Source organism: Stegostoma tigrinum, chromosome 29 (assembly GCF_030684315.1).
Source record: "Stegostoma tigrinum isolate sSteTig4 chromosome 29, sSteTig4.hap1, whole genome shotgun sequence".
In the NCBI taxonomy this organism is placed as follows: domain Eukaryota; kingdom Metazoa; phylum Chordata; class Chondrichthyes; order Orectolobiformes; family Stegostomatidae; genus Stegostoma; species Stegostoma tigrinum.
In genome coordinates, this window is record NC_081382.1 from 43,560,803 (window position 1) to 43,585,033 (window position 24,231).

The window sequence follows — 24,231 nt, forward strand, 5'->3', positions numbered from 1 at the left end:
CTGTGAGCATCTTTGTACCTTTTGTTCAACTATAACTGAGACACCTTCCCTCTATGTTAATCATGTTGGTTCAGAAGGATTCAGCCTACAAAATTATTTCTATAACATGGCATCATAGCTGCATCTGCTTCAAAGGAGGATAATCGAACATAATTTGATGCTGTCATGAGATACTGAACAGGTGACCAGAAGACTTGGTCAAAGAGAGAACTTGGAGCGTGAGGGAAGTGGGTCCAAGCAGGTGAAGATTGAAATTGGGCATGTTCTAAGGCCAAGGTTGCAGGGTTGGAACTGAGCGGTGAATTTCAAAACTGGCTCCAAATGAAGCAATGCTTTAGTTCAAGTTGTTCAAGTTGCAACGTGGGCACTAATGGATGGACATGCGACAACTGAGTGAGGGGTTTCACTTTCATTCCTGAATATAGGAAAAGCTGATCTAGGGGAGCTTACAAGGATTTGATGCAGCAATGATACCTATATTTAGGTGAGGAGGCTAATACACGGAAGTACTCTGTGCGCTTGTTGCCTTGCAGCTGCTAATTCAGAACAAAGAACAAGTCCCATTCCTTCAGTTGAGTAACAAGTGGGATGAATGCTACAATGCGGAGGGGTCGCAGGGAAATTCACAGCTTTTATTTTAACAACAAATTCAATAGCACAATTTTCAGTAGAGAATAAAGGTTTCTAGGATCTTGCAGTAACCATTACCCACTGGTTTGGAGCTGCTGTGGACACAGCAACAAGAGCTTGATTCCAATCCAGTGACCTTGAATTCCATATGTCAAATTATTTTAAAAAAGGAAGCTGTGTAAACATGTTCCCGCAGAATGCAGGTGCCCTGTACCACCCCTTGCCCCCACCCCAATCAGGCACATTGACTAATACTGACAGTTATTGCACTGAGCTTCTTCAGAATAACAGTCCATCTTTATTGCTGTGTATAATATATATATATAAATTATTTTCTATCCCTCCTCTCCTGAAGTCAACGTTTTGTCAGGAATTTCCAGTTCATTGGGTGCTAGCTGACCGTTTCAGCTTTTCAACTGCAGAAGGCTTCACAGTCAAGTTTGACCCTTGTGTTCCACACAATTCCATACAAGAGTCACTTACGTGAGGAGCAGGGGGTGAATCCTGGGGTACCTGGACATTTTGAAAGTATTTAATTAAAACAAACAATTTATACAGGGGTCAGCCATGAAGTGTTACCCTATTCTGCCACTGTGCAGGGTTAAAGAAACACTAGTAGAATACCAAGATGCAACCACTGTTGAGAAAAAAATAAAGAACAAGACAAGTTGAGAACACATTTTTGGAAATTACAATATATGCAGCAACAGCAAGAGTAATTTTAAAACAAGAATATTCAGTGGCAGTATTCATTGAGACCAAATCCATCATTAACATGATCAGCATTCCACTGCAAAGTTCACTTGGAAATGTAGCAGATCAGGTTGCAGACATGCTTGTCAGCCAGTGGGTCCCATTGCAAACATTTTGTCACAGTGCTGCAAACAAACACATTACATTAGACCCTGTTGTGGAAACCGCTGAGAAACAAAACCAGAAGTAATATCAACCACTCCAGCAAACTGGCACACAGAAATAACAAGTGGGACAGAACACTAACACTTCACAGGAGGTGCGCTGACGGTGTTACCTAGCAGGGTGACGGAACGTCTGCAACCAAACACACAGGCTCGGTGAGCAAGTCTACAATCCCATCCACAACCCGAGCTACAACTCTTCTCAAAAACTTTAATGTAGCATATCATTCACTCCCAAGGTTAAATTCTGCACTTTCTTGAAGTGGTGGCAGAAATATTCAGCTTTGTCCCTGGATTGAAGGGGCTGTCTGTGTGTAGCACAGTTTCCACAGATATCTTAACCAACAGGGACACTATGTAGGAGCCTGGAGATTGATGGATAGGTATTGAAATATGATGGAAGAGAATTAAGCCAAACCTACTGAACACATTAAATACATCTCAGCATGCCTTTGCTTACATGCACAATTGGATGAGGACCAAGAATCCGGGTTAATTTCCCCCTTCTTAACCCTCAGCGATTATCAAAGCAATTGAGTCCAATCACTTAACTCCACATACACAGTGGGGAAATCAAAGCCCACTCTTTTCCGAATCACCTGACCTGTACATCAACTACACAGGCAGCTTGCAGTGCCCGCTGTTAAACCTTTAGCAAGAGGACTAGGGCTTGGTAACAGCCTTCCATGATCTCTGCTTCTACTTAGAAAAGCTTTGGTCAATAAAGATGACAGAAACCGCATTCTCAGAAGGAATGAGCAACACGGCATGTGCTTGAAATTGGACAGGCAGAACCAGGGATGGCTTGTAAATAATTGGGGTACCTCATTTTGGCACAATTTAGTGTTCTTTTATATAAAGCATTATTGTTCTGATCCTATCAGAGAACATAGCCATTTTTAGTGAAATGTAATTAAATAAGGGGATGCGGATGGCTACAAATTGACTCAGAGGCGCTGGGGAAACATTCCAATTCCCTTCCTCCTGGAATAAGAATATGCAAAGAGAACTAACTCTGCACAGTAGCAGGAAACAGAACTGGAACTGAATTTTAACCTTTTCTCACCCCCTAAAAAAGAGAGGGAGTTAATTCTTTAATACACAGCCAATGTCAAAAGTACGAACCTGAAATACTTCTCTTTTTGGACATTGTCTTTTATCTCTGAAAGCCAAAATAAGGCTGTGTTTTGTAAAGTTACCAATGAGCAAGTGGAGCAATACATGTTCTGAATGACAATGCACTGAAACTGTAAACTGTACAAAACAGTGGAGAAGGATGGTTGATAAGGAAGAGGGGAGGGATGAAAGTTGGTGGGGTGGGGACAGGGTATGAGGATGAAGGCAGGTGAAGGGTGGCAGCAGTTTCGCAGATGTTACATCAATCACCACTCTTTTTTTTTCTCATCCATCGACACACCACCGGGGCCCAGCGCAACCACAAGCAGGAGCCCCCCAATCACGGACATGCTCTGGAAGAAGTCATATTTCAAGAAGTCGTGCATGGGTTTGTAGGCAGGGATTGTCCAGAAGGCATTGAAGTAGAGGTTAAGGCTGAAGAGCCAGATGACCAAAGTCAGAGCGGCCAGCTTCGTTTTGAAGCCGATTGCCACCAGGACGATCAAACCCGTTCCCACCACGTTCTGGATAATCTACAAAGAGAAAAACAATATATACATTCTGGATTCGATAGGAACATAACCCTAATCCTGACCACGTTATTACATCCTTCTGCAGTGCAGTGCTGACCCTTGCTGGGATTTCAGGTTCAGAAACCATTTCCCCAGGTACAACTAACTACTCAGCTATATGAAGCACCACACAACACACACAATTACTGAAGCAGAATACTGCAGAAGCTGGGAATCGGAAATAAAATCAGAAAACTGTGGAATCTATTAGTAGGTCAGCCAGAGTCTGTGGAGGAGAGAAACTATTAACTATTCAGATCTGTGACCTTCATTCAAACTGAGAAAAAGATGTAACATGTTTTTATTGCTACCTCAACTGTACACCGGTTTGAAGATTACATTTGGTCAGGGCTGAAAGCATCTACCGTGGGTCTTCAAGTAATAGAAGAGTGCATGTCACACCAGCTGTAAGGACAGACAACAAGTGCAGCAGGAAGGTGACTTCAATCATCACAGCTTGACATGTCACTGGAATCTGACCATTTAATGACCATTCCCCATGGTCTCCACTTCAACGGCAAGTGAACCCCGTGACAAGTCCCGTGGTGATGGAAACAGAGCTACAAACCTAGGAATCCCTAGTCAAGAATTTGCACACAGGTGACAGATGCATGCAGGCCACTGGTGCTGGGTCTGCAAAGTCTTTTGGCAGCAGCATGAGATGGTACTCCCTTTCAGAATACTCTCTGCTTACCACATATGGGAAGCAGTTAGAAAAGGTGTTCTAAAAGGGGGCTGCCGCACTTTCACCTGGGGAACAGCACACTGTGGGATCACTACCTTAGAGGTCAATGAAAGAACACTCAGCTTTTGCAACATAGAATGTTAAAACATTAATGGTTAATCTTGAGTGTGACTGTCTGGGAAGAAGAGCTGCAAATGCATATGTGAACTATCAAGACTCCACACTGACACCTATCTCCATTGAGCCTCATTTTCCTGGAGAGGGGAGCTGAAGGAACAAGCAGGGGATACACTTTCTACTGGAAAGGCAGCACTGCTTAGATCCACGGAATTCATTTTCCCATCCTGTATAGGATCTTGGATGCGTTTTCAGAATTCCCCAGTTGTGTAAATGAAGGCTTATAACATTACAACTTTAGCACTGTCTGTGGATACAGGGAAGCATCTTTTCCAACAGGACAAATTTCAACTCTCAAATGGCCAGTGTTCTGGGGAAAAACAATGAGAATAGCTCCAAGGCACCCTGAAGCTCAGCAGCACTGCGATTAATGACAAGGGGGAGCTGTTGTAAATGGCAACCTGCCCATCAATCTACACCACACTTTGAATTTAAGTGTTTTAATGCTGAGAGAGTGGCAGCAGAAAAGGAAGCAAATCCTGTACTCCAGGTTCCACGACCTCATGGGATATCCTGCCACACCCCATGTGCCCACAGATCTCCAGGTCAAAAACCAGCTAGTTCAGTCACAGTAGCATCTCAAGATCCAAAGTAGACATTATTCTCAAAACTGGGAGCAGCAGACAACAAAGGTTGGAACTTATTTTTGGCAACATTCAAGGACAGGCCAAGATACAGTAAGCAAGTATGGAGGGAGGGTGCAAAGAACAACAGAAAGATCTGAGATAGCCCAGAATGCAGGGGAGATTAAAGGACAGAAGCAATGATGTTCCAAGACAAAACAGAGTAAGAAATAAAAACTGAAAAGTTGTGCCTCGAGGTGGTGTAAGTGGAAGAGCAGAATCAAACTGAAAAAGCATCAGAAGTACCAAAAGTGGAAGAGAGGTGAAAGTTACTCCATCCAGCATGACTGGGGCTACACATACTCAATTTTGCAAGTTACTGGACTGTTTTGGCACAAGAATTGTGCTTTTCAACTAAGTTAGTACGTTCCTGTTGCGACTGCCATGTGTAATTTTTAAGCATCACATTCTGACAACCCATCCCAACATGCCAACTCCCCACTCACCGAGAAGAAGCTGGCGTTAAAATGCAGCAAGGTCATGAACATCAGGATGAGCAGCACACGGCCCCCCAGCTGCATGTATTGTTTCGGGGAGCTTTCGCCGATTGTTGGAACGCCAGCAAACATGCTTTTACCTTCTGACCGGGACTCGGCCAGCAACAGCAGCAGGCCACCCCCTAGAGCCAGGTTTCTAACCAGAGCAAAGAGAGAGGGACAGAGTATTAAAACAGGACATCAAAGGCCACATTCCAGCATGTTATAAAATATAAAGTGACAGCAGTTTTAGCTTTACCTGTTTGTTTCACACCTAGAGAGCACAGACAGCCCTCCCCTCAACACCCCCGTCCGCATGCACACGCAGCCACCACTCAGAAGTTATTCATTCGTGGGATGGAGGCATCATTGCTGATACTGACATGTTTGACCATCCCCTAACTGCCCCAAGACAACAGTGGTAAGCCATTTTCATAAATCCCTGGCTAGCAGGTTTCAGACAATTTCAGACGGCAATTATAAGTCACGTTGCTGTGTACAGTCACATGCAAGCCCAGAGTGGGTGAAAAGAGCAGGTCCAAGTCCTCTCAGGTCACCAACTATCCCTACAGTTCTCGCCAGCACCCCACCACATTAGTACTCTACCCTCTCCCCACATCCAAACCTGTAACATCCTATCCAAGCCTGTCTGATGCCCCACTGACAAGTCTTACCTTCCTTGCAATGTGTTTCATACTTAAGTGTTACAAAACATGTTTGGTTTTAATGGTTGTCTCCGACCCCTCCACCAGTTCTTGCAGATTCACTACCCTGTTCCCCTCAAAGTTTCCTTGCTTGCAAGGGAGATGCTGGAATGCACAGCAGAGCAACACTTCTGGGAGAAGACAGGGGTGGCAGACAGGTCGGGCGGGGTGGGGCCAGAATGGAATACACACCTCATCAGGAACTTCAGGTCCCATAAGATACTGTAGGCAACAGTCTGAAATCAAAGAAACAGAGCAATTAGTGCACACCCCAGCCTCATTGCAGAGTACAGAGGGACAGTGTATGATCCACTCTGAAAGGAGCTTTCCCTAACTTGGCAAAAGGCATGCACAAGAGAGAGGGTGAATGAGTGAGTGCAAGAGAGTAGGGGTGAGAGACTGTAAGACCACAAGATATAGGGGTCAAATTATGCTATTCAGCCCATTGAGCCACTCTGCTATTCAATCATGGCTGATGCTTCTCAGCCCCATTCTGCCTTCTCCCCATAACCTTTGATTCCTTTGACTAATCAGGAACCTATCTTTGTCTAAACTACACATAATGACTTGGCCTCCATTACCTTCTGTGGTAATGAGTTTCACTGATTTACCATCCTCCAGCTGAAGAAATTCCTCACTTCACTTCTAAAGGGTTGTCCCTTCACTCTGAAGCCGTGTCCCCCAGATCCTACGCTCTCCTCCTAGTGGAAACATCTTCTCCATGTCTATCCAAACCCATCAGTATTTTGTAACGTGCCAGGAAAACCCCTCTTCCTTCTGAACTTCACTGAGCACAGACCCAGAGTCCTCAACAACTCTACATATGACAAGCCCTTCAACCCCAGGAACATTCTTGTAAACCTCCTCTGGAACCCCTCCAACACCAGCACATCCTTCCTTAGATACAAGGCCCAAAACTGCTCACAATATTTGAAACGTGGTCTGACCAGAACCTTATATAGCCTCAGTAGTACATCTTTGATCCTGCATTCTAGCACCCTTGAAATGAATGCTAACACTGCATGTGCTAACTACAACTGTGTGCTAAACTTGAGAACCATGAACCAGGATGTCTAAATCCCTTTGTGCTTCAGATTCTGAAGCCTTTCCCCCTTTTAGAAAATACTCTATGCCTTATTCTTCCTACCAAAAGTGCATAACCCAGTTTCCCACACTGTATTCCATCTGCCAGTTCTTTGTCCACTCTACTGACCTATTTAAGTCTTTCTGCAGCTCCCTGTTTCCTCAACACTACCTGTCACCCCACCATTTTTGTGTCATCTGCACTCTCAGAGTGCAAGCAAGCAGAGCATGTCGTCAGTCACAGGGGCAGCAAATATTCTGAAGGAGCACTCCTAAGCCAATAAGAATGTGCTTCATAGTTTAATTATTAAATGGGGTTGGGTCCTGGAGCCAGAGCAGGTAAATGGAGTTGTAAAAAATATCGTCATACACTAATTCATGTCAAGCCATTGTGACAGTGGAGGCTTCAATGCCTTCACACTGACTCAAACAGCGAAGCTGTGCAGCATAGGAGGGGAGACAGGGCAGGCAGCCTGCGCAGTAAAGACCACCAAAGGGTGAGTGGACACATGGAGATAAAAAAAGTGAGCCATGGTCCTGTTTAAATAACAGCAATAAACGGTATGGATAATGGCACCCAGATGAGAAATTTTACATAAAACTCTCATGTTAGATGCAGTATTCAATTATGGTTGCATTAGAAGGGAGTGAAATCTGTATAACTCAGCAGAAACACCAGAACTATGACAAAGAGCAGGACTCTGGGCTGATATTCCCACGAGTAGAGGCTGACCTATGTCTCTGAGCTAATGACAGAGATGCTACTTCACGCCTCACTACATCTCTGCACCATCATAAACTTGACAGCTTTTTTTGAGGGAGGATGTATTAAGCGCAGCTTAAGCTTTTTTATACAAATTTATACAATGATAATGAATTCAGAGAGATCAGACTCCAGCTACAGTTTTCAGGCTCAAGTTACTAATTATTAAAAGTAGTGAGAGAGATCTTCCTTATTACCTGCAATCCTATAATTCCAAACAGTCCAAAGCAGGCATATTGCACAAAATTTCGACTTAATATCAGGATACATCCACCTGTGGAATAGAAGACAAGTCAACAGACCAAGACGCAGCATAAAACAGGGTGACAGTGAAAAGAACTATTGATAGCCTCTTACCTAACTGTCCAAAGAGATTGATCAGTACAAAACAGATAGCCAGGAAATGGCCACAATTCCAGGTGGCCTCGATATAGTCCCGCTGCTCATTCCACTGAAACCACATGCGTATCCCATCCTCCAGAAAGGTGCTTATTAGACACAGGCGAGCAAGGTGAGGCAGATAATGCTTGGTCATCCGCAGAAACTGCAAATATATAAAACTGAATGAAAGCCGTGAAAGAGCAAACGGAGAGTACAGCTCAACTACTGCAACAGCTTTGGGACCAGTACACTGTCCAGTCTCTCTCAGTCCCTTTGTACTGATCTCACAAGAGAGAGACCCAATCCCACCCCAGCAACAGCAGTGTTATACAGCTCACTCCCCAAAAAAAGTGTATGGAGAAGAACCGCAGAAGTAGTGTGTCTGTGTGCGTGCATCTGTGCAGGTGCATTCGGGGTTTGGGGGAAGAGAGAGAGATCTGGAAGACTTGAGGCACAATCCTCAATGAATATTTTGCACTAGTCTTCACAATGGAAATGGATGACTCAGGTGTAGACAAAAAGGTGGAGGACTACTTTCCAAAGATACACAAAACCAACGCAGTTGGATGTCCCATCGTTTCAAGCAATGGGACCCCATGTAAGAACCTCTCTGGCTATGTCGAGGGCATCTTGAAACCCATTTGTACAAGGAACTCCCAGCTTCTGGCATGACATGATAGATTTCTTACAAAAACTCAGCACCCACAGACCAGTCGAATCAGGAACATTCCTCATTGCAACAGCCGTTTCAAAACTCTACACCAGCATCGCTGCAAAATCCTCAGTATTCAATATCACCAAGTGCCAATTTCCAGATTCCATCCTACAACTCTTCTGCTTCATTGTTGACCACAACGTCTTCACCTTCGACAACAAGTTCTTTATCCAGACACACAAAACAACCATGGGGAACAAATTTGCTCCCCAATATGCCAACATTTTCTTGCTCAAGTTCGAGCAAGACTTCTTTGCTGCATAGAACCTCCAAACAATGCTGTACACCAGATACATTGATGACACTTTCTTCCTTTGGACTCATGGCAAGGAATCACTTAAATGACTACATTGCAACATCAACAGGTTTCATCCGGCTGGATGTACCATGGACTAATCTTCAGAATCAGTCTCATTCTTGGACACATAAATCTCCATCAAGGATGTGCACCTCAGTATCTCACTCTCGCACAAGCCCAAGGATAACCTCATGATGCTGCACTTCTCTAGCTTCCACCTTAAACATATTAAAGAAGCTACCCACAACGGACAAGGCCTGCGCATATACAGGGTCTGTTCAGGCGAGGACGAACACAACAAAAACCTAAAGATTCTGAAAGAAACCCTCATAAGAACAGGATATGATGTTCAACTCATTGATCGTCAGTTCTGACATGCCATAGGTCAAAACTGCAATGACCTCCTCAGAAGACAGAAACAGGATATGACTGATATTGTACGCATCATCCAGTACTTCCCCAGAGCTGAGAAACTATGTCATGTTCTTCACAGCCTTCAACATGTCGAAGGCAACAAACATCTCACCAAGATCATCCCTACACCTTCAAACAACTACCAAAACCTTAAACAGGTCACTGTTTGCAACAAACTGCCCAGCCTTCAGGACCACATCCACCACAAGACCACGCAACCTTGCCATGGCAACTTCTGCAAGGCATGTCAGATCATCGACAAGGATACTACTATCACACTTTTAGCAAAGATCTGTAGCTTGGATTGTGGACGAGGGTGTTGACTTGCCTGCCAAGCTGGCTTGTTTTCGTTCAGACATTTTGTTGTCATGCTAGGTGACAGTGAGGCCTCTGATGAAGCAATGTTGTTCTACTCCGCTTGGCATTTATACTGTCTGGCCTGTTATGGTGAGTAGTGTCATTTCTGGTTTTGATCTGTATGCAGTTTGTATATGGACTCCAATTCTAGATGTTTGTTCATTGCATTACTGGTGCAGAGCCATGCCTCCAGGAATTCCTGTGCATGTCTATGTTTGGATTGGGGTACTATGGTTACCTTGTTCCAGTTAAACTGATAGCCTTCATTGTCCAAGTGCACTGATATTAAGGAGAGTTCATTGTGCTGTTTTGCTGCTAGCTGACATTCATGTATTCTGATGGTAAGTTTCCTTCCTGTCTGCCCAAAGTAAGGTCTGTAACAGTTGTTGCATGGTATTTTGTAAACCATGTTGGTTCTGCATGTTGTGGGAATGGGGTTTTTAAATCCTCAATTAAATAGGAGACTATTTAAACCGGCCAGAACACACTGCACCACTCCAGAAACTAGACAAGAAAGTGGAACAGCACCTATATAAAACCTTTGCCACCAACGGATATACCTACAACTTCATCAGCAGATGCCTATTAAATTAACAACAGGAGGACACAATACACCCTAACACACTGGTCACACTGCCCCACTTCAGGAACATATCAGAACTGACAAGACTCCTAAGACCACTGAGAATCAGGACGGCCTACAAGCCCACAGCCACCCTATAACAAACACTCAAGGATTTAAAACCCCATTCCCACAACGTGCAGAACCAACAAAATACCATGCAACAACGGCTACAAGCATTAATGGACAGACAGGAAGGAAATCAGCCATCAGAATACACAAACATCAGCTAGCAGCGATACAGCACGACAAACTCTCCTTAAAATCAGTACGCTCAGACAATGAAGGCCATCAGTTTAACTGGGACAATGTAACCAGATGATCTGAAGTCAGATGCACAAGATGCAGGGATGGGAGTTGGTGAAAAGCAAAAGCCTGAGATTTTCTGACAAATAATCAAGTATCATCCAGAGCTCTTGCTCTTTAAACAGCGTCAGTGCTTAAACCCCACTCCCACTTCCCATAATCTCAAAACACCCCCACAGCCCGCTCCACCCCGGATGGGATTTTTCATTGAATCATACTGCACAAGCAGCCCTTTGGCCCATCAAGGCTATACTGCCAAAAATATGCTACGTACACTAGTCCTATTTACCTGCATCAGGCCCATAGTGTTGAATATTGACATTTCAAGTGCTCATCTAAGAACTTTCTAAAGGTTTGAGGTTTCCCACCTCAACCAACCTCCCAGCCAGAGCATCCGAGACACCCACCACCCTCTAAACCTCCTGACTTTCACCTCAAATACGTACCTTGTTTCTGACTCAAAAAATTCCAGACACCTCTAACAAAGCCATGCCGACCAAAACTTGCCTCTCTGAATGAGGATTAATTTTTTCCTTCACTATTTACTTTTAATAGTTTCCCTCCCATTGATATTATATTCACTGGTCTATAGTTCCCTAGTCTCTCTCTACCACCCTTCCTGTAAAGTGGAGTCATATTAACAGTCCTCCAGTCCTTTGGCACCTCTCTTACGACCAGAGAGGATTTAAAAATTTGGGTAGGGGCCCCTACAATTTCCTCCCTCATCCCACAAAATTCAGCCAGAGCTGGGGATTTGTCTACCTTTACATCAACCAAAACCTCCACACTTCTTAGGTCAATGTGCTCAAGAGTTTCACGGTCCATCTTCTTGACTTCTGGCCTTGCATACGCCTCAAGTTAAAAACGGATGTGAAGTACCATTTAATCTTTGTGCCCCACGATGCTGCCTTTTGACCACAATTTCATACTCCTGTCACCAGTCAATGAAGGACTTCCATCCAATCCAAGATTAACCTACTAGGAGGGGCTCAGGCCTGAGAATTTATTGTCTACAGGTTTAGTACCAGAGGACTGGAGATTGCAAATGTTGTGCTCTTGTTCAAGAAGGGCAGTAGAGATGACCCAGGTAATTATAGACCTGTGAGCCTTACGTCTGTTGTAGGAAAAGTTTTGGAAAGGATTGTAAAAGGTAGGATTTATAATCATTTAGCAAGCAACAATTTGATTGGAGATAGTCAACATGGATTCGTCAAGGGCAGATTGTGTCTCACAAACCTCAGTTTTTTGAGAAGGTGACCAAGCATGTGGATGAGGGTAGGGCAGTTGACGTGGTGTACACGGACTTCAGTAAAGCCTTTGGTAAGGTTCCACATGGTAGGCTATTGGAGAAAATGCGGAGCCACAGGATTGAGGGAGATTTAGCAGTTTGGATTAGAAACTGGCTTTCTGTAAGAAGGCAACCAGTGGTGGTTGATGGAAAATATTCAGCCTGGAGTCTGGTTACTAGTGGTGTGCCACAAGGATCTGTCTTGGGACCACTGCTGTTTGTCATTTTTGTAAATGATTTGGACGCAGGCATTGATGGATGGGTTAGTAAGTTTGCAAATGACACTAAAGTCGGTGGAGTGAAGGACAGTGTGGAAGAATGTTGCAGGTTGCAGGGAGACTTGGATAAACTGCAGAATTGGGCTGAAAGATGGCAAATGGAGTTCAATGCGGATAAATGTGAGGTGATTCACTTTCGGAAGAATAATAGGAAGGTCTGGGTCAATGGAAAGATTCTTGGTCGTGTGGATGTGCAGAGGGATCTTGGAGTCCATGTACATCGATCCCTGAAAGTTGCCACACAGGTTGATAGTACTGTTAAGGAGGCTTACGGTGTGTTAGGTTTTATTGGTAGAGGGATTGAGTTCTGGAGCTGTGATGGCATGCTGCAACTGTACAAAACACTAGTGCGGCCTCACTTGGAATATTGTCTACAGTTCTGGTCGCCCCATTACAGGAAGGATGTGGAAGCATTGGAAAAGGTGCAGAGGAGATTTACCAGGATGTTGCCTGGTCTGGAGCGAAGGTCTTATGAAGAAAGGCTGAGGGACTTGGGTCTGTTCTCATTGGAGAGAAGAGGCTAAGAGGGGATTTAATAGAGACATACAAGATGATCGGAGGATTAGATAGGGTGGACAGTGAGTCTTTTTCCTAGGGTGATGACGTCAGCTTGTACAAGGGGACATAGCTACAAATTGAGGGGTGATAGATTTGAGATAGATGTCAGAGGGAGGTTCTTTACTCAGAGAGTGGTAAGGGTGTGGAACACCCTGCCTGCCAATGTAGTTAACTCAGCCACATTAGGGGTATTTAAACAGTCCTTGGATAAGCAGATGGATGATGATGGGATAGTGTAGGGGGATGGGCTTAGATTAGTTCACAGGTCGGCGCAACATCGAGGGCCAAAGGGCCTGTTCGGCGCTGTATTGTTCTATGTTCTGAGAAGTATTTAAAAAGGTGGAGCTCAACACTCAGTTGGAATTTAACCAAAAGGCAGAAATTTACCATTCTTGAAGATATCAGAATTACAGCAGTGCAGAAACCTTGAAGTATTGAGAGGCTGAAAGAGATTAGAGGTGGAGGTGCAAGACCAAGAAGAGTTTCATAGATTCACAGAATTCCTACAAAGTGGAAGCAGGCTATTCGGTCCAGTAAGTCCATAATGACTCTCACCCAGACTCATCCCCATTCGTCAATCCTGTAGCTCTGCACTTCGCATGGCTAATCCACCTAACCTACACATCCCTGGACACTAAGGTCAATTCAGCACAGCTAATCCACCTAACCTACTCATCTTTGGACAGTGGAAGGAAACCCAAGCACCCAGACGAAACCCACACAGACATGGTGAGAATGTGCAAACTCCATCAGTCGCCCCAGGGCTGGAATTGAACCCAGGTCACTGGTGCTTTGAGACACCAATGCTAACCACTGAACCATCGTGTCACCCCAGTCATCAGAGCAGGGACTAAACTTCAGAAGCACTTAATTGGACTGCTTGAGGCTCATGAAAGGCACTATCAAAATATAGAAACCCTCTCCTTGTGAATACATTTTCAAATACTTGCTCCAGTGTTGATTTCAACAAAACAATTAGAATCTCTCCTACACCATTCAGTTCTGTATGTGTCCTTGAGATTGTAGATGTTACAGTGAACAGATAGAGAGAATTCCATACAGGCCTGCAAAAGCGGAACCCAAGCGGCAATGTAAAATGGTTTCCCCTTCAGATCCTATGTGTTCAAGTTAACATACCTTCCACTCCATAGCTCCTCATTCTGGGGTTTGAGGAATGAACTTACCCCCTCCTAGGTGGACCAGTAACTGTATATTGCTTGTTTAGTTTGGATTCTACCAAAGCATTTGCAGCCTCAGCAGCTAGTCTTCACTCCACTGACTCTACTTCCCTTGTTTCTGGAACAAACTTAGATCCAGCTCTCAGCATTACCATACAGTCTGCTGGCAGAATGGGGTGTGGGAGTCAATCAGTGACACTTAAAAACAACAGGTAAATGTAGACTTTAGCCGCATCATGTAAGCAAATGCAGCGAAAATTTGTTCTTCTACAAACAACATTTCACATCCAGAGCACATTCCAATATTTAGCTAAGAAAGTTGGCAGACAACTATGCATGGCAGTATGATGTTTACTAAATTGTTTATGTGGAAAAATAAAAACTCTGCTTAAGGGATAAGTATTGTCCAGGACATAGGACAACTCCCTTATTGCTCTTCAAAACGGTGGCCATAAGATTATTTCTACCCACCCAATGAAGACGGGAATTCAGCAGATCTTCAGGCATCATGGGGACCCCATAACAGAATGATAATAGCGCTTCAGACTAAACACAATGATCAAGCTCTAGCACACAGATTACAACAGACTATCAATTTAAATCAATCGTTCCTACCAAATACATTCTCCCATGACATCCTGCCGCAAATTATCCATATGCTGTAGTCCAAACTGTAAGAAGCTATGAATAGGTCAGTGACAGCAGGAAGGCTGTTCCCTCTCTCTAAATATGGGCCTCACAACTGAAAGCTCATTAACCCAACAGAGGTGACCAGTTAACTTCCAGAGGCTCCAAAAGCAGCTCCTGACATCAAGTTTATTTCTTGTGGTTAGTCCTGCTGCAAAAAGGCAAATTGGGTTTGTAGATCCCGCCTGCAAAATGGTTTTTACCCTCTCGAGAGACTTCATCTCATAATTCATATTAGCACTTGCAGTGCAGTGGTGCAGCATTCCCTCAACATCTGAGACACAGTGCTTTAGATGGGACACTGATGTCCTGTTTGCCCTCTGAGGGTGGATATAATGATCCACACAGCTACTACGGGAAGAGCAGGGAGTTCTCCCCCATATCCTTTGACAATATTTATCTTTAGAGATTAGTAAAACACAGATCATCTATTGTCATACCACTGATTGTAGGAGCTTGCTGTGCACAAAGTGGCTGCCAGGTTTATGACAATTACAACACTCACTATCCTTGAAACCAAAATGTACTTCCTTCTAGAATGGCTTTCACAGAGTTAAATGCTCTGTGAAAGCCATTCTAGAAGTCTAAGTTCCTTTATACAGTTTTCTTAAAAGAAATCCAAGGGATATTTTAATGTTTCAACGTGTTAGTCTGCAAGAGACTTCCTGTGATCTCACTCTCCAAAGACTTGCAGTGCTGTTCTAAAAGTTCCTATTCTCACAACCACACCTGGAGTCATACCTGGCACATAGCAAGATGGTTGCTTGTTGAAAGACATTCATTTCATCCCCAGACTGTCTCTGCAGAAGAGCCGCAATTGTGTCTTAGGCTCAATTATCTTCGGCCCTCAATGATCTTTCCATTACATCAAAAGTCGGGATGTTTGCTGATGCTTGCAGAGTGTTCAGTACTATTTGTGACTCCTCAGATACTGAAACAGTCCACGTTCAAATGCAGGAAAATTTGAACAATATCTAGATTTGGGCTGACAAGTGGCAAGTAATATTTGAGCCACTCAAATGCCAGGCAATGATCATCTCCAACAAAAGACAATCTAGCCACCAGCCCTTGACATTCAATGGTGTTACCATCACTGAATTCTCTACCAACATCCTGGGGATTGCCACTGAACAGAAACAGAACTGGACTAGCCACATAAACACAATGGCTACAAGAGCAGATCAGAGGTTAGGGATACTGCCGGAAGTAACTCACCTACTGAATCCCAAAAGCTTATCCACCGTCTACAAGGCACAAGTCAAGAGTGCGATGGAATACTCCCCACTTGCCTGGATGGATGCAGCTCCAAAAAGCATTCATGAAGCTTGACACCGTCCAGGACAAAGCAAATTGCTTGATTGGCACTACATCCACTCCCTTACCAGTAACGCTCAGTAGCAGTCATGTATACAATGTCCAAGATGCGCAAGGCAACTTCAAACCCAAAACCACTTCCGTCAATAAGTTTAAGGGGAACAGACACAAGGGAACAACACTACTTGCAAGTCCCCCAAGCTACTTACCACTGTGGCTTGGGAATATATCATCATACCTTCAGTGTTGGTGGATCAAAATCCTGGAATTCCCTCCCTAAGGGCATTGTGTCTCTGACCTACAGCACATGGACTGCAACATTTTAAAATAGCAGCTCATTACCGCCTTCTCAAGGGCAACTACAGACAGGCAATAAATGTTGCCTCAGTAAGTGATAACCATACCACATGAGATAATGATCAAAAAAAGAATAGGAATTACTTCACCAGAGTTTGCTCACACCGCAATCCTGGAGAGCTCGGTGCAAAGTAACAGGAGGCTGCATACATCAACCAACTACTGTTTTAACCAGCTCTTTGACCTGGGAGCTCAGAATTCAATGACAAACATAGTGTAACAGTTATGTTGCTAGACTAAAAATCTAAAAAGCAGTTTTCACCCCAGTGCAGTCAACTTAAGAACCCAAATTCCATTTAGATCTGGAAACAGACATGGGACAATTAAAGGCGAACATGAAGTTGTTATCTGTCAAAAGTAACTCATCTCCCTCACTAAAGGCTCTTGGCTAAGGAAGATATCCCAGAAGGGCGAAAGTTCAATTCCACTCTCATGTGACTGTCGGTGTGGAGTTTGCACATTCTCCCCATGTCTGTGTGGGTTCCCTCCTGCAGTCCAAAGATGTGCAAATTGGGTGGATTGGCCACAGGAAATGCAGGATTACAGGGCTCGGGTAGGGAGATGGGATGCTCTTTGGAGGGTTGATGTGGACTCAATGAGCCAAATGGCCTGATCCCACATTGTAGAGATTCTCTGAAATTCAGTCCAGACATAGTAAAGTCATACTGTAACTCCATTTGTTTGACTGATTACCTACTCAGCGAACACCACCACTTCATAGTTATGAGGTTGGCTGAAATATTAGAGACACAATAATTGTGCCATATGATGAACTGGATGAACTTCGGATCATTCAGGAGGCAGAGGGGGTTATTGAGAGGAGTTACAGGGAGGTAGTCACTCCTCAGGTACAAGAAAAAGGCAGGTGGGTTACGGACAGGGGACGGAAAGGGAACCGGCAGGCAGTGCAGGGATCCCCTGTGGCCATTCCCCTCAACAATAAGTATACCGTTTTGGATACTGTGTGTGTGTGTTAGGGGGGGGCGGGAAGACGACTCACCAAGGGAAAGCAGTGGGGCACAGGTCTCTGGCACAGAGTCTGTCCCTGCTGCTCAGAAGGGAAGGGGAAAGAGGAAAGAGGAGCAGAGCAGTAGTCATTGGGGTCTCCATAGTTAGGGGGACAGATAGGAGGTTCTGTGGGGACAAGACAGACTCACGGTTGGTGTGTTGCCTCCCAGGTGCCAGGGTGCGTGATGTCTCTGATCGTATTTTTGGGATCCTTAAGGGGGAGGGGAGCAGCCCCAAGTCATGGTCCACATTGGCACCAACAACATAGGTAGGCAGAGAGATGGGGATTTAAGGCAGAAATTCAGGGAGCTAGGATGGAAGCTGAGAGCTAGGACGAACAGAATTGTTGTCTCTGGTTTGTTGCCCGTGCCACGTGCTAGTGAGGCGAGGAATAGGGAGAGAAAGGTGTTGAACACGTGGCTACAGGGATGGTGCAGGAGGGAGGGTTTTGGATTCTTGGATAATTGGGGCTCTTTCTGGGGTAGGTGGGATCTCTACAAGCAGGATGGTCTTCACCTGAACCAGAGGGGTACCGATATCCTGGGAGGGAAAATTTGCAAAGGCTATTCGGGTGGATTTAAACTAATTCAGCAGGGGGATGGGAACCAAAATTGTAGTTTGAGTATAGAAAAGGTTGACAGTAGGGAGGTACAAAATAAAGTTTCAGGGAAGCAAGATGGCACAGGCAAGCAAGAAGTCGGTTTGAAATGCATCTACTTCAACGCCAGGAGCGTCCGGAATAAGGTGGGTGAACTTGCAGCATGGGTTAGTACCTGGGACTTCGCTGTTGTGGCCATTTCGGAGACATGGACAGAGCAGGGACAGGAACGGTTGTTGCAGGTTCCGGGATTTAGATGTTTCAGTAAGAACAGAGAAGATGGTAAAAGGGGGGGAGGTGTGGCATTGTTGGTCAAGGACAGTATTACAGTTGCAGAAAGGATGTTTGGGGACTCGTCAACTGAGGTAGTATGGGCTGAGGTTAGAAACAGGAAAGGAAAGGTCACCCTGTTGGGAGTTTTCTATAGGCCTCCGAATAGTTCCAGAGATGTAGAGGAAAGGATAGCAAAGGTGATTCTTGACAGGAGTGAGAGAGACAGGGTTGTTGTCATGGGGGACTTCAACTTTCCAAATATTGACTGGGAAGGCTATAGTTCGAGTACTATAGATGGGTCAGTTTTTGTCCAGTGTGTGCAGGAGGGCTTCCTGACACAGTATGTAGATAGGCCAACAAGGGGTGAAGCCACATTAGACTTGGTACTGGGCAATGAGCCCGACCAGGTGTTAGATTTGGAAGTAGGTGAGCACTTTGGTGATAGCGATCACAATTCTGTTATGTTTACTTTAGTGATGGAAAGGGATAGGTGTAAACCACTGGGAAAGAGTTATAGCTGGGGGAAAGGAAATTATGATGAGATTAGGCAAGATTTAGGGAGCATAGGATGGGGAAGGAAACTGCAGGGGATGGGCACATTAGAAATGTGGAGCTTATTCAAGGAAAAGCACCTGTGTGTCCTAGATAAGTATGTACCTGTCAGGCAGGAAGGAAGCTGTAGAGCGCGGGAGCCATGGTTTACGAAGGAGATGGAATCTCAGGTCAAGAGGAAGAAGGCGGCTTATGTTAGGATGAGATGTGAAGGCTCAGTTGGGGCGCTTGAGGGCTACGAGGTAGCCAGGAAAGACCTAAAGAGAGGGCTCAGAAGAGCCAGGAGGAGACATGAGAAGCTGTTGGCGGATAGGATCAGGGTAAACACTAAGGCTTTCTATAGGTATTTAAGGAATAAAAGAATGATGAAAGTAAGATTAGGCCCAATCAAGGATACTAGTGGGAAGTTGTGTGTGGAGTCAGAGGAGATAGGGGAAGTGCTAAATGAATATTTTTCAACAGTATTCACTCTAGAAAACGACAATGTTGTCGAGGAGAATACGGAGATACAGGCTACTAGACTAGGTGGGATTGAGGTTCACAAGGATGAGGTATGAGAAATCCTACAGAGGGTGAAGATAGATTAGTCCCCTGGGCCGGATGGGATTTATCCTAAGATGCTCTGGGAAGCTAGGGAAGAGTTTGCTGAGCCTTTGGCATTGATCTTTAACTCATCATTGTCTACAGGAATAGTGCCAGACGACTGGAGGATAGCAAATGTGGTTCCCCTGTTCAAGAAGGGGAGTAGAGACAACCCTGGTAATTATAGACCAATGAGCCTTATCTCAGTTGTTGGTAAAGTGTTGGAAAAGGTTATAAGGGATAGAATTTATAATCATCTAGAAAAGAATAAATTGCTTAGGGATAGTCAGCACAGTTTTGTGAAGGGAAGGTCGTGCCTCACAAACCTTATTGAGGTCTTTGAGAAGGTGATCAAACAGGTAGATGAGAGTAAATCGGTTGATGTGGTGTATATGGATTTCAGCAAGGTGTTCAATAAGGTTCCCCACAGTAGGCTATTGTACAAAATGCGGAGGAACGGGATTGTGGGAGATATAGCAGTTTGGATCGGAAATTGGCTTGCTGAAAGAAGGCGGAGGGTGGTCGTTGATGGGAAACGTTCATCATGGAGACCTGTTACTAGTGGTGTACCGCAAGGGTCGGTGTTGGGTCCACTGCTGTTTGTCATTTTTATAAGTGACCTGGATGAGGGCGTAGAAGGATGGGTTAGTAAATTTGCAGATGACACTAAGGTCGGTGGAGTTGTGGATAGTGACGAAGGATGCTGTAGGTTGCAGAGAGACATAGATAAGCTGCAGAGCTGTGCTGAGAGGTGGAAAATGGAATTTAATACAGACAAGTGTGAGGTGATGCACTTTGGTAGGAGTAACCAGAAGGCAAAGTACTGGGCTAATGGTAAGATTCTTGGTAGTGTAGGTGAGCAGAGATCTCGGTGTCCATGTACACAGATCCTTGAAAGTTGCCACCCAGGTTGACAGGGCTGTTAAAGCGACATACAGTGTTTTAGCTTTTATTAATAGAGGGATCGAGTTTCAGTACCAAGAGGTTATGGTGAAGCTGTACAAAACTCTGGTGCGGCCTCACTTGGAGTATTGCGTATAGTTCTGGTCACCGCATTATAAGAAGGATGTGGAAGCTTTGGAAAGGGTGCAGAGGAGATTTACTAGGATGTTGCCTGGTATGGAGGGAAGGTCTTACGAGGAAAGGCTGAGGGACTTGAGGCTGTTTTCATTAGAGAGAAGAAGGTTGAGAGGTGACTTAATTGAAACATATAAAATAATCAGAGGGTTAGATAGGGTGGATAGGGAGATCCTTTTTCCAAGGATAGTGACGGCAAGCACGAGGGGGCATAGCTTTAAATTGAGGGGTGAAAGACATAGGACAGATGTCAGAGGTAGTTTCTTTACTCAGAGAGTAGTAAGGGAATGGAATGCTTTGCCTGCAACGGTAGTAGATTCGCCAACTTTAGGTACATTTAAGTCGTCATTGGACAAGCATATGGACGTACATGGAATAGTGTAGGTTAGATGGGCTTCAGATCGGTATGACAGGTCAGCACAACATCGAGGGCTGAAGGGCCTGTACTGTGCTGTAATGTCCTATGAGTATACGTGTACAATTTTCCAGAGCTGTAAAACCTACTGCTGACAGGAAGGTTTAATTAGTGTGACTTGTTTACGAAGGGATGTGCATTGTACAAGTAAACAGAGGGATTCACACCAGAAAGTTGTAAATACCCGCAGGTTTCAACAGACATGTTAAGTAGAGACTAAAAATGAAGTGCACCCTGGGCACATTCGATGGTGAGAGTTAAGTTCATTCAGAAGCAGCAGCACTCCAAAGAGACGCAGAGAAACAAGGCAGAAACTCGAGGCCCTGTACTTTGTAAACACAGGCACAAGTAGCTTTCATTTACAGACTGAAGCGAAACCTGTTGCCAACACCAGAGATTGCTGTGGTTTTACCGTTCAGAAAGAATGTGGGGGCCCGGGGTAAGCCACGCTGACTCCTGCGGTCCCAATGTACACGGCCCGGGGTGCGGACTCCGAAGTAAAGATGTGCGAGACCACCCCCACCCCCCAGGCTGAGGCCTGGCGGAGCCTGTCGGCGAGGTGAGGGGGTTGGGCGACCGCGCGGTATCCCAGCCGCGGGCCGAGAATGTGACAGCGCAGGGGCGGAGGTGGGGTCGCAACCCCCCCCGGTACCTGGTCCGCGATGTCCTCCGCCGCGCCCATAATGTCGCTGTGGCCCATGTCGCCTTCCCGCCGCGCCGCCGGAACTGAGGGCCGCACGCCTGCTCACACCGTCAGAGGGCGGGGCCTCGCCCGTCTCCCACAACACATCGCGCCGCCACGTCGGCGACCGGGGGCGGAGCTAGACGTGGAGGGGGCGGAGAGAAGGCGGAGCTAGACCCGGAGGCGGATCTAGCTTCACCAGCTTCAAAATCTCCCCTTCACCTGCACATCTGCCAATGTGGTATACTGCATCCACTGTACCCAGTGTGGCTTCCTCTACATTGGGGAAACCAAGCGGAGGCTTGGGGACCGCTTTGCAGAACACCTCCGCTCGGTTCACAATAAACAACTGCACCTCCCAGTCGCAAACCATTTCCACTCCCCCTCCCATTCTTTAGATGATATGTCCATCATGGGCCTCCTGCACTGCCACAATGATGCCACCCGAAGGTTGCAGGAACAGCAACTCATATTCCACTTGGGAACCCTGCAGCCCAATGGTATCAATGTGGACTTCACCAGCTTCAAAATCTCCCCTTCCCCCACCGCATCCCAAAACCAGCCCAGTTCGTCCCCTCCCCCCACTGCATCACACAACCAGCCCAGCTCTTCCCCTCCACCCACTGCATCCCAAAAGCAGCCCAGCCTGTCTCTGCCTCCCTAACCTATTCTTCCTCTCACCCATCCCTTCCTCGCACCCCAAGCCGCACCTCCATTTCCTGCCTACTAACCTCATCCCACCTCCTTGTCCTGTCCGTCTTCCCTGGACTGACCTATCCCCTCCCTACCTCCCCACCTATACTTTCCTCTCCACCTATCTTCTTTACTCTCCATCTTCGGTCCGCCTCCCCCTCTCTCCCTATTTATTCCAGTTCCCTCTCCCCATCCCCCTCTCTGATGAAGGGTCTAGGCCCGAAACATCAGCTTTTGTGCTCCTGAGATGCTGCTGGGCCTGCTGTGTTCATCCAGCCTCACATTTTATTATTATGGCGGATCTAGAGGCTAGGGCTGCCAGTTTAACTTCCCCAATGTTAACTCGCAGCAATGTAGGGGAGACCGTTTGGCCCATCAAGTCAGCATCCCACCCAGAACCCCACACTATCCCTGTAACCAATCCAACCAGCCTGCATATCCACAGACATTGTATGGAAATTTAGTACATCCAATCCATCTTAACCTGCACATCTTTGAACTGTGGGAGGAAACCGGAGCATCCCCAGGAAACCCCACACAGACAGGGAGAGAACATGCAAACTCTGCACCAGCAGTATCGCTAGTCTTGAATCAAACCAGACTCCCCGATGCTGTGAGGCAGCAGTGTTAACCACTGATTCACCATGTGACCCGGGATTCCCTTCGGAGCTTGGATGAGGCAGAATTTGTGAGGTGCATCCAGGAGAGTTTATTGAAACAATCTGTAGATAGTCCAATTAGGGAGGGCCCATGCTAGACCTTGTGTTGGGGAATGACCCTGGCCAGGCAATTAAAATTTCTGTGGGTGAGCATTTTGGAAAGAGTGATCATAATTATGTAAGTTTTAAGACAGTTATGGATAAGGGTAAGAATGGTCCACAGGTGAAAGTGCTAAACTGGGAGAAGGCTAATTACAATAGTGATCAGAGACAATGGGAACTGCAAATGCTGGATAATCCGAGATAACAAAGTGTGGAGCTGGATGAACACAGCAGGCCAAGCAGCATCTTAGGAGCACAAAAGCTGACGTTTCGGGCCTCCATTTCCTGCCTACTAACCTCATCCCACCCCCTTGACCTGTCTGTGCTCCCCGGACTGACCTATCCCCTTCCTACCTCCCCACCCATACTCTCCTCTCCACCTATCTTCTCCTCTATCCATCTTTGGTCCGCCTCCCCTTCTCTCCCTATTTATTTCAGAATCCTCCCTCCATCCCCCTTTTCTGATGAAGGGTCTAGGCCCAAAAATGTCAGATTTTGTGCTCCTAAGATGCTGCTTGGCCTGCTGCGTTCATCCAACTCCACACTTTATTATCACTAATTACAATAGTATTAGGCAAGAATTAGAAAAATTAGATTGGACCAGTTGTTTGAGGGTAAATCCACATCTGACACACAGGAGTCTTTTAAAGGCCACTTGATTAGAGATCAGGACCGGCATGTTCGCATGGGGATGAAAGATAAGGATAGCAAGATTCTGGAAAGCTGGACGACAAGAGATATTGAAAGGTTAGTCAAAAAGAAAAAAAGAAGCAAATGTAAAGTTTAGGAAACACAAATCAAACAAGGCTTTTTAGGAATGTAAAGGAGGCAGAAAATAACCAAGAAATTAGGAGAGCTAGGAAAGGCCATGAAATGTCCTTAGCCAATAGATTTAGAAGGATATGGGCCATGTGCAGGGAAATGAGGTTGGCATGGATGGACATTTTGGCTGACATGGACCAGCTTGAGCTGAAGGGTCTGTCTCTGTGCTGTAGGAATCTATGAAGTAGGATTAATGAGAATCCCAAGGCATTTTATACATATATTAGGAGCAAGTGGGTAGCTGGGAAACTGTAGGTCCACTTAAACAC

General features: G+C 45.5%; 1 protein-coding gene across 1 annotated transcript; it reads right to left on the reverse strand.

Moving 5' to 3' along the window:
• Window positions 1–611: 611 nt before the first annotated feature.
• Window positions 612–21,789, reverse strand: surf4 (surfeit 4). Its single transcript, XM_059638234.1, has 6 exons — window positions 21,657–21,789; window positions 8,104–8,290; window positions 7,944–8,020; window positions 6,093–6,136; window positions 5,167–5,353; window positions 612–3,196 (listed from the first exon to the last, which is right to left on the reverse strand). The coding sequence occupies exons 1-6, from the start codon at window positions 21,702–21,704 to the stop codon at window positions 2,930–2,932; spliced, it is 810 nt and encodes a 269-aa protein (XP_059494217.1). The 5' UTR covers window positions 21,705–21,789; the 3' UTR covers window positions 612–2,929.
• Between the last annotated feature and the right edge of the window lie 2,442 nt (window positions 21,790–24,231).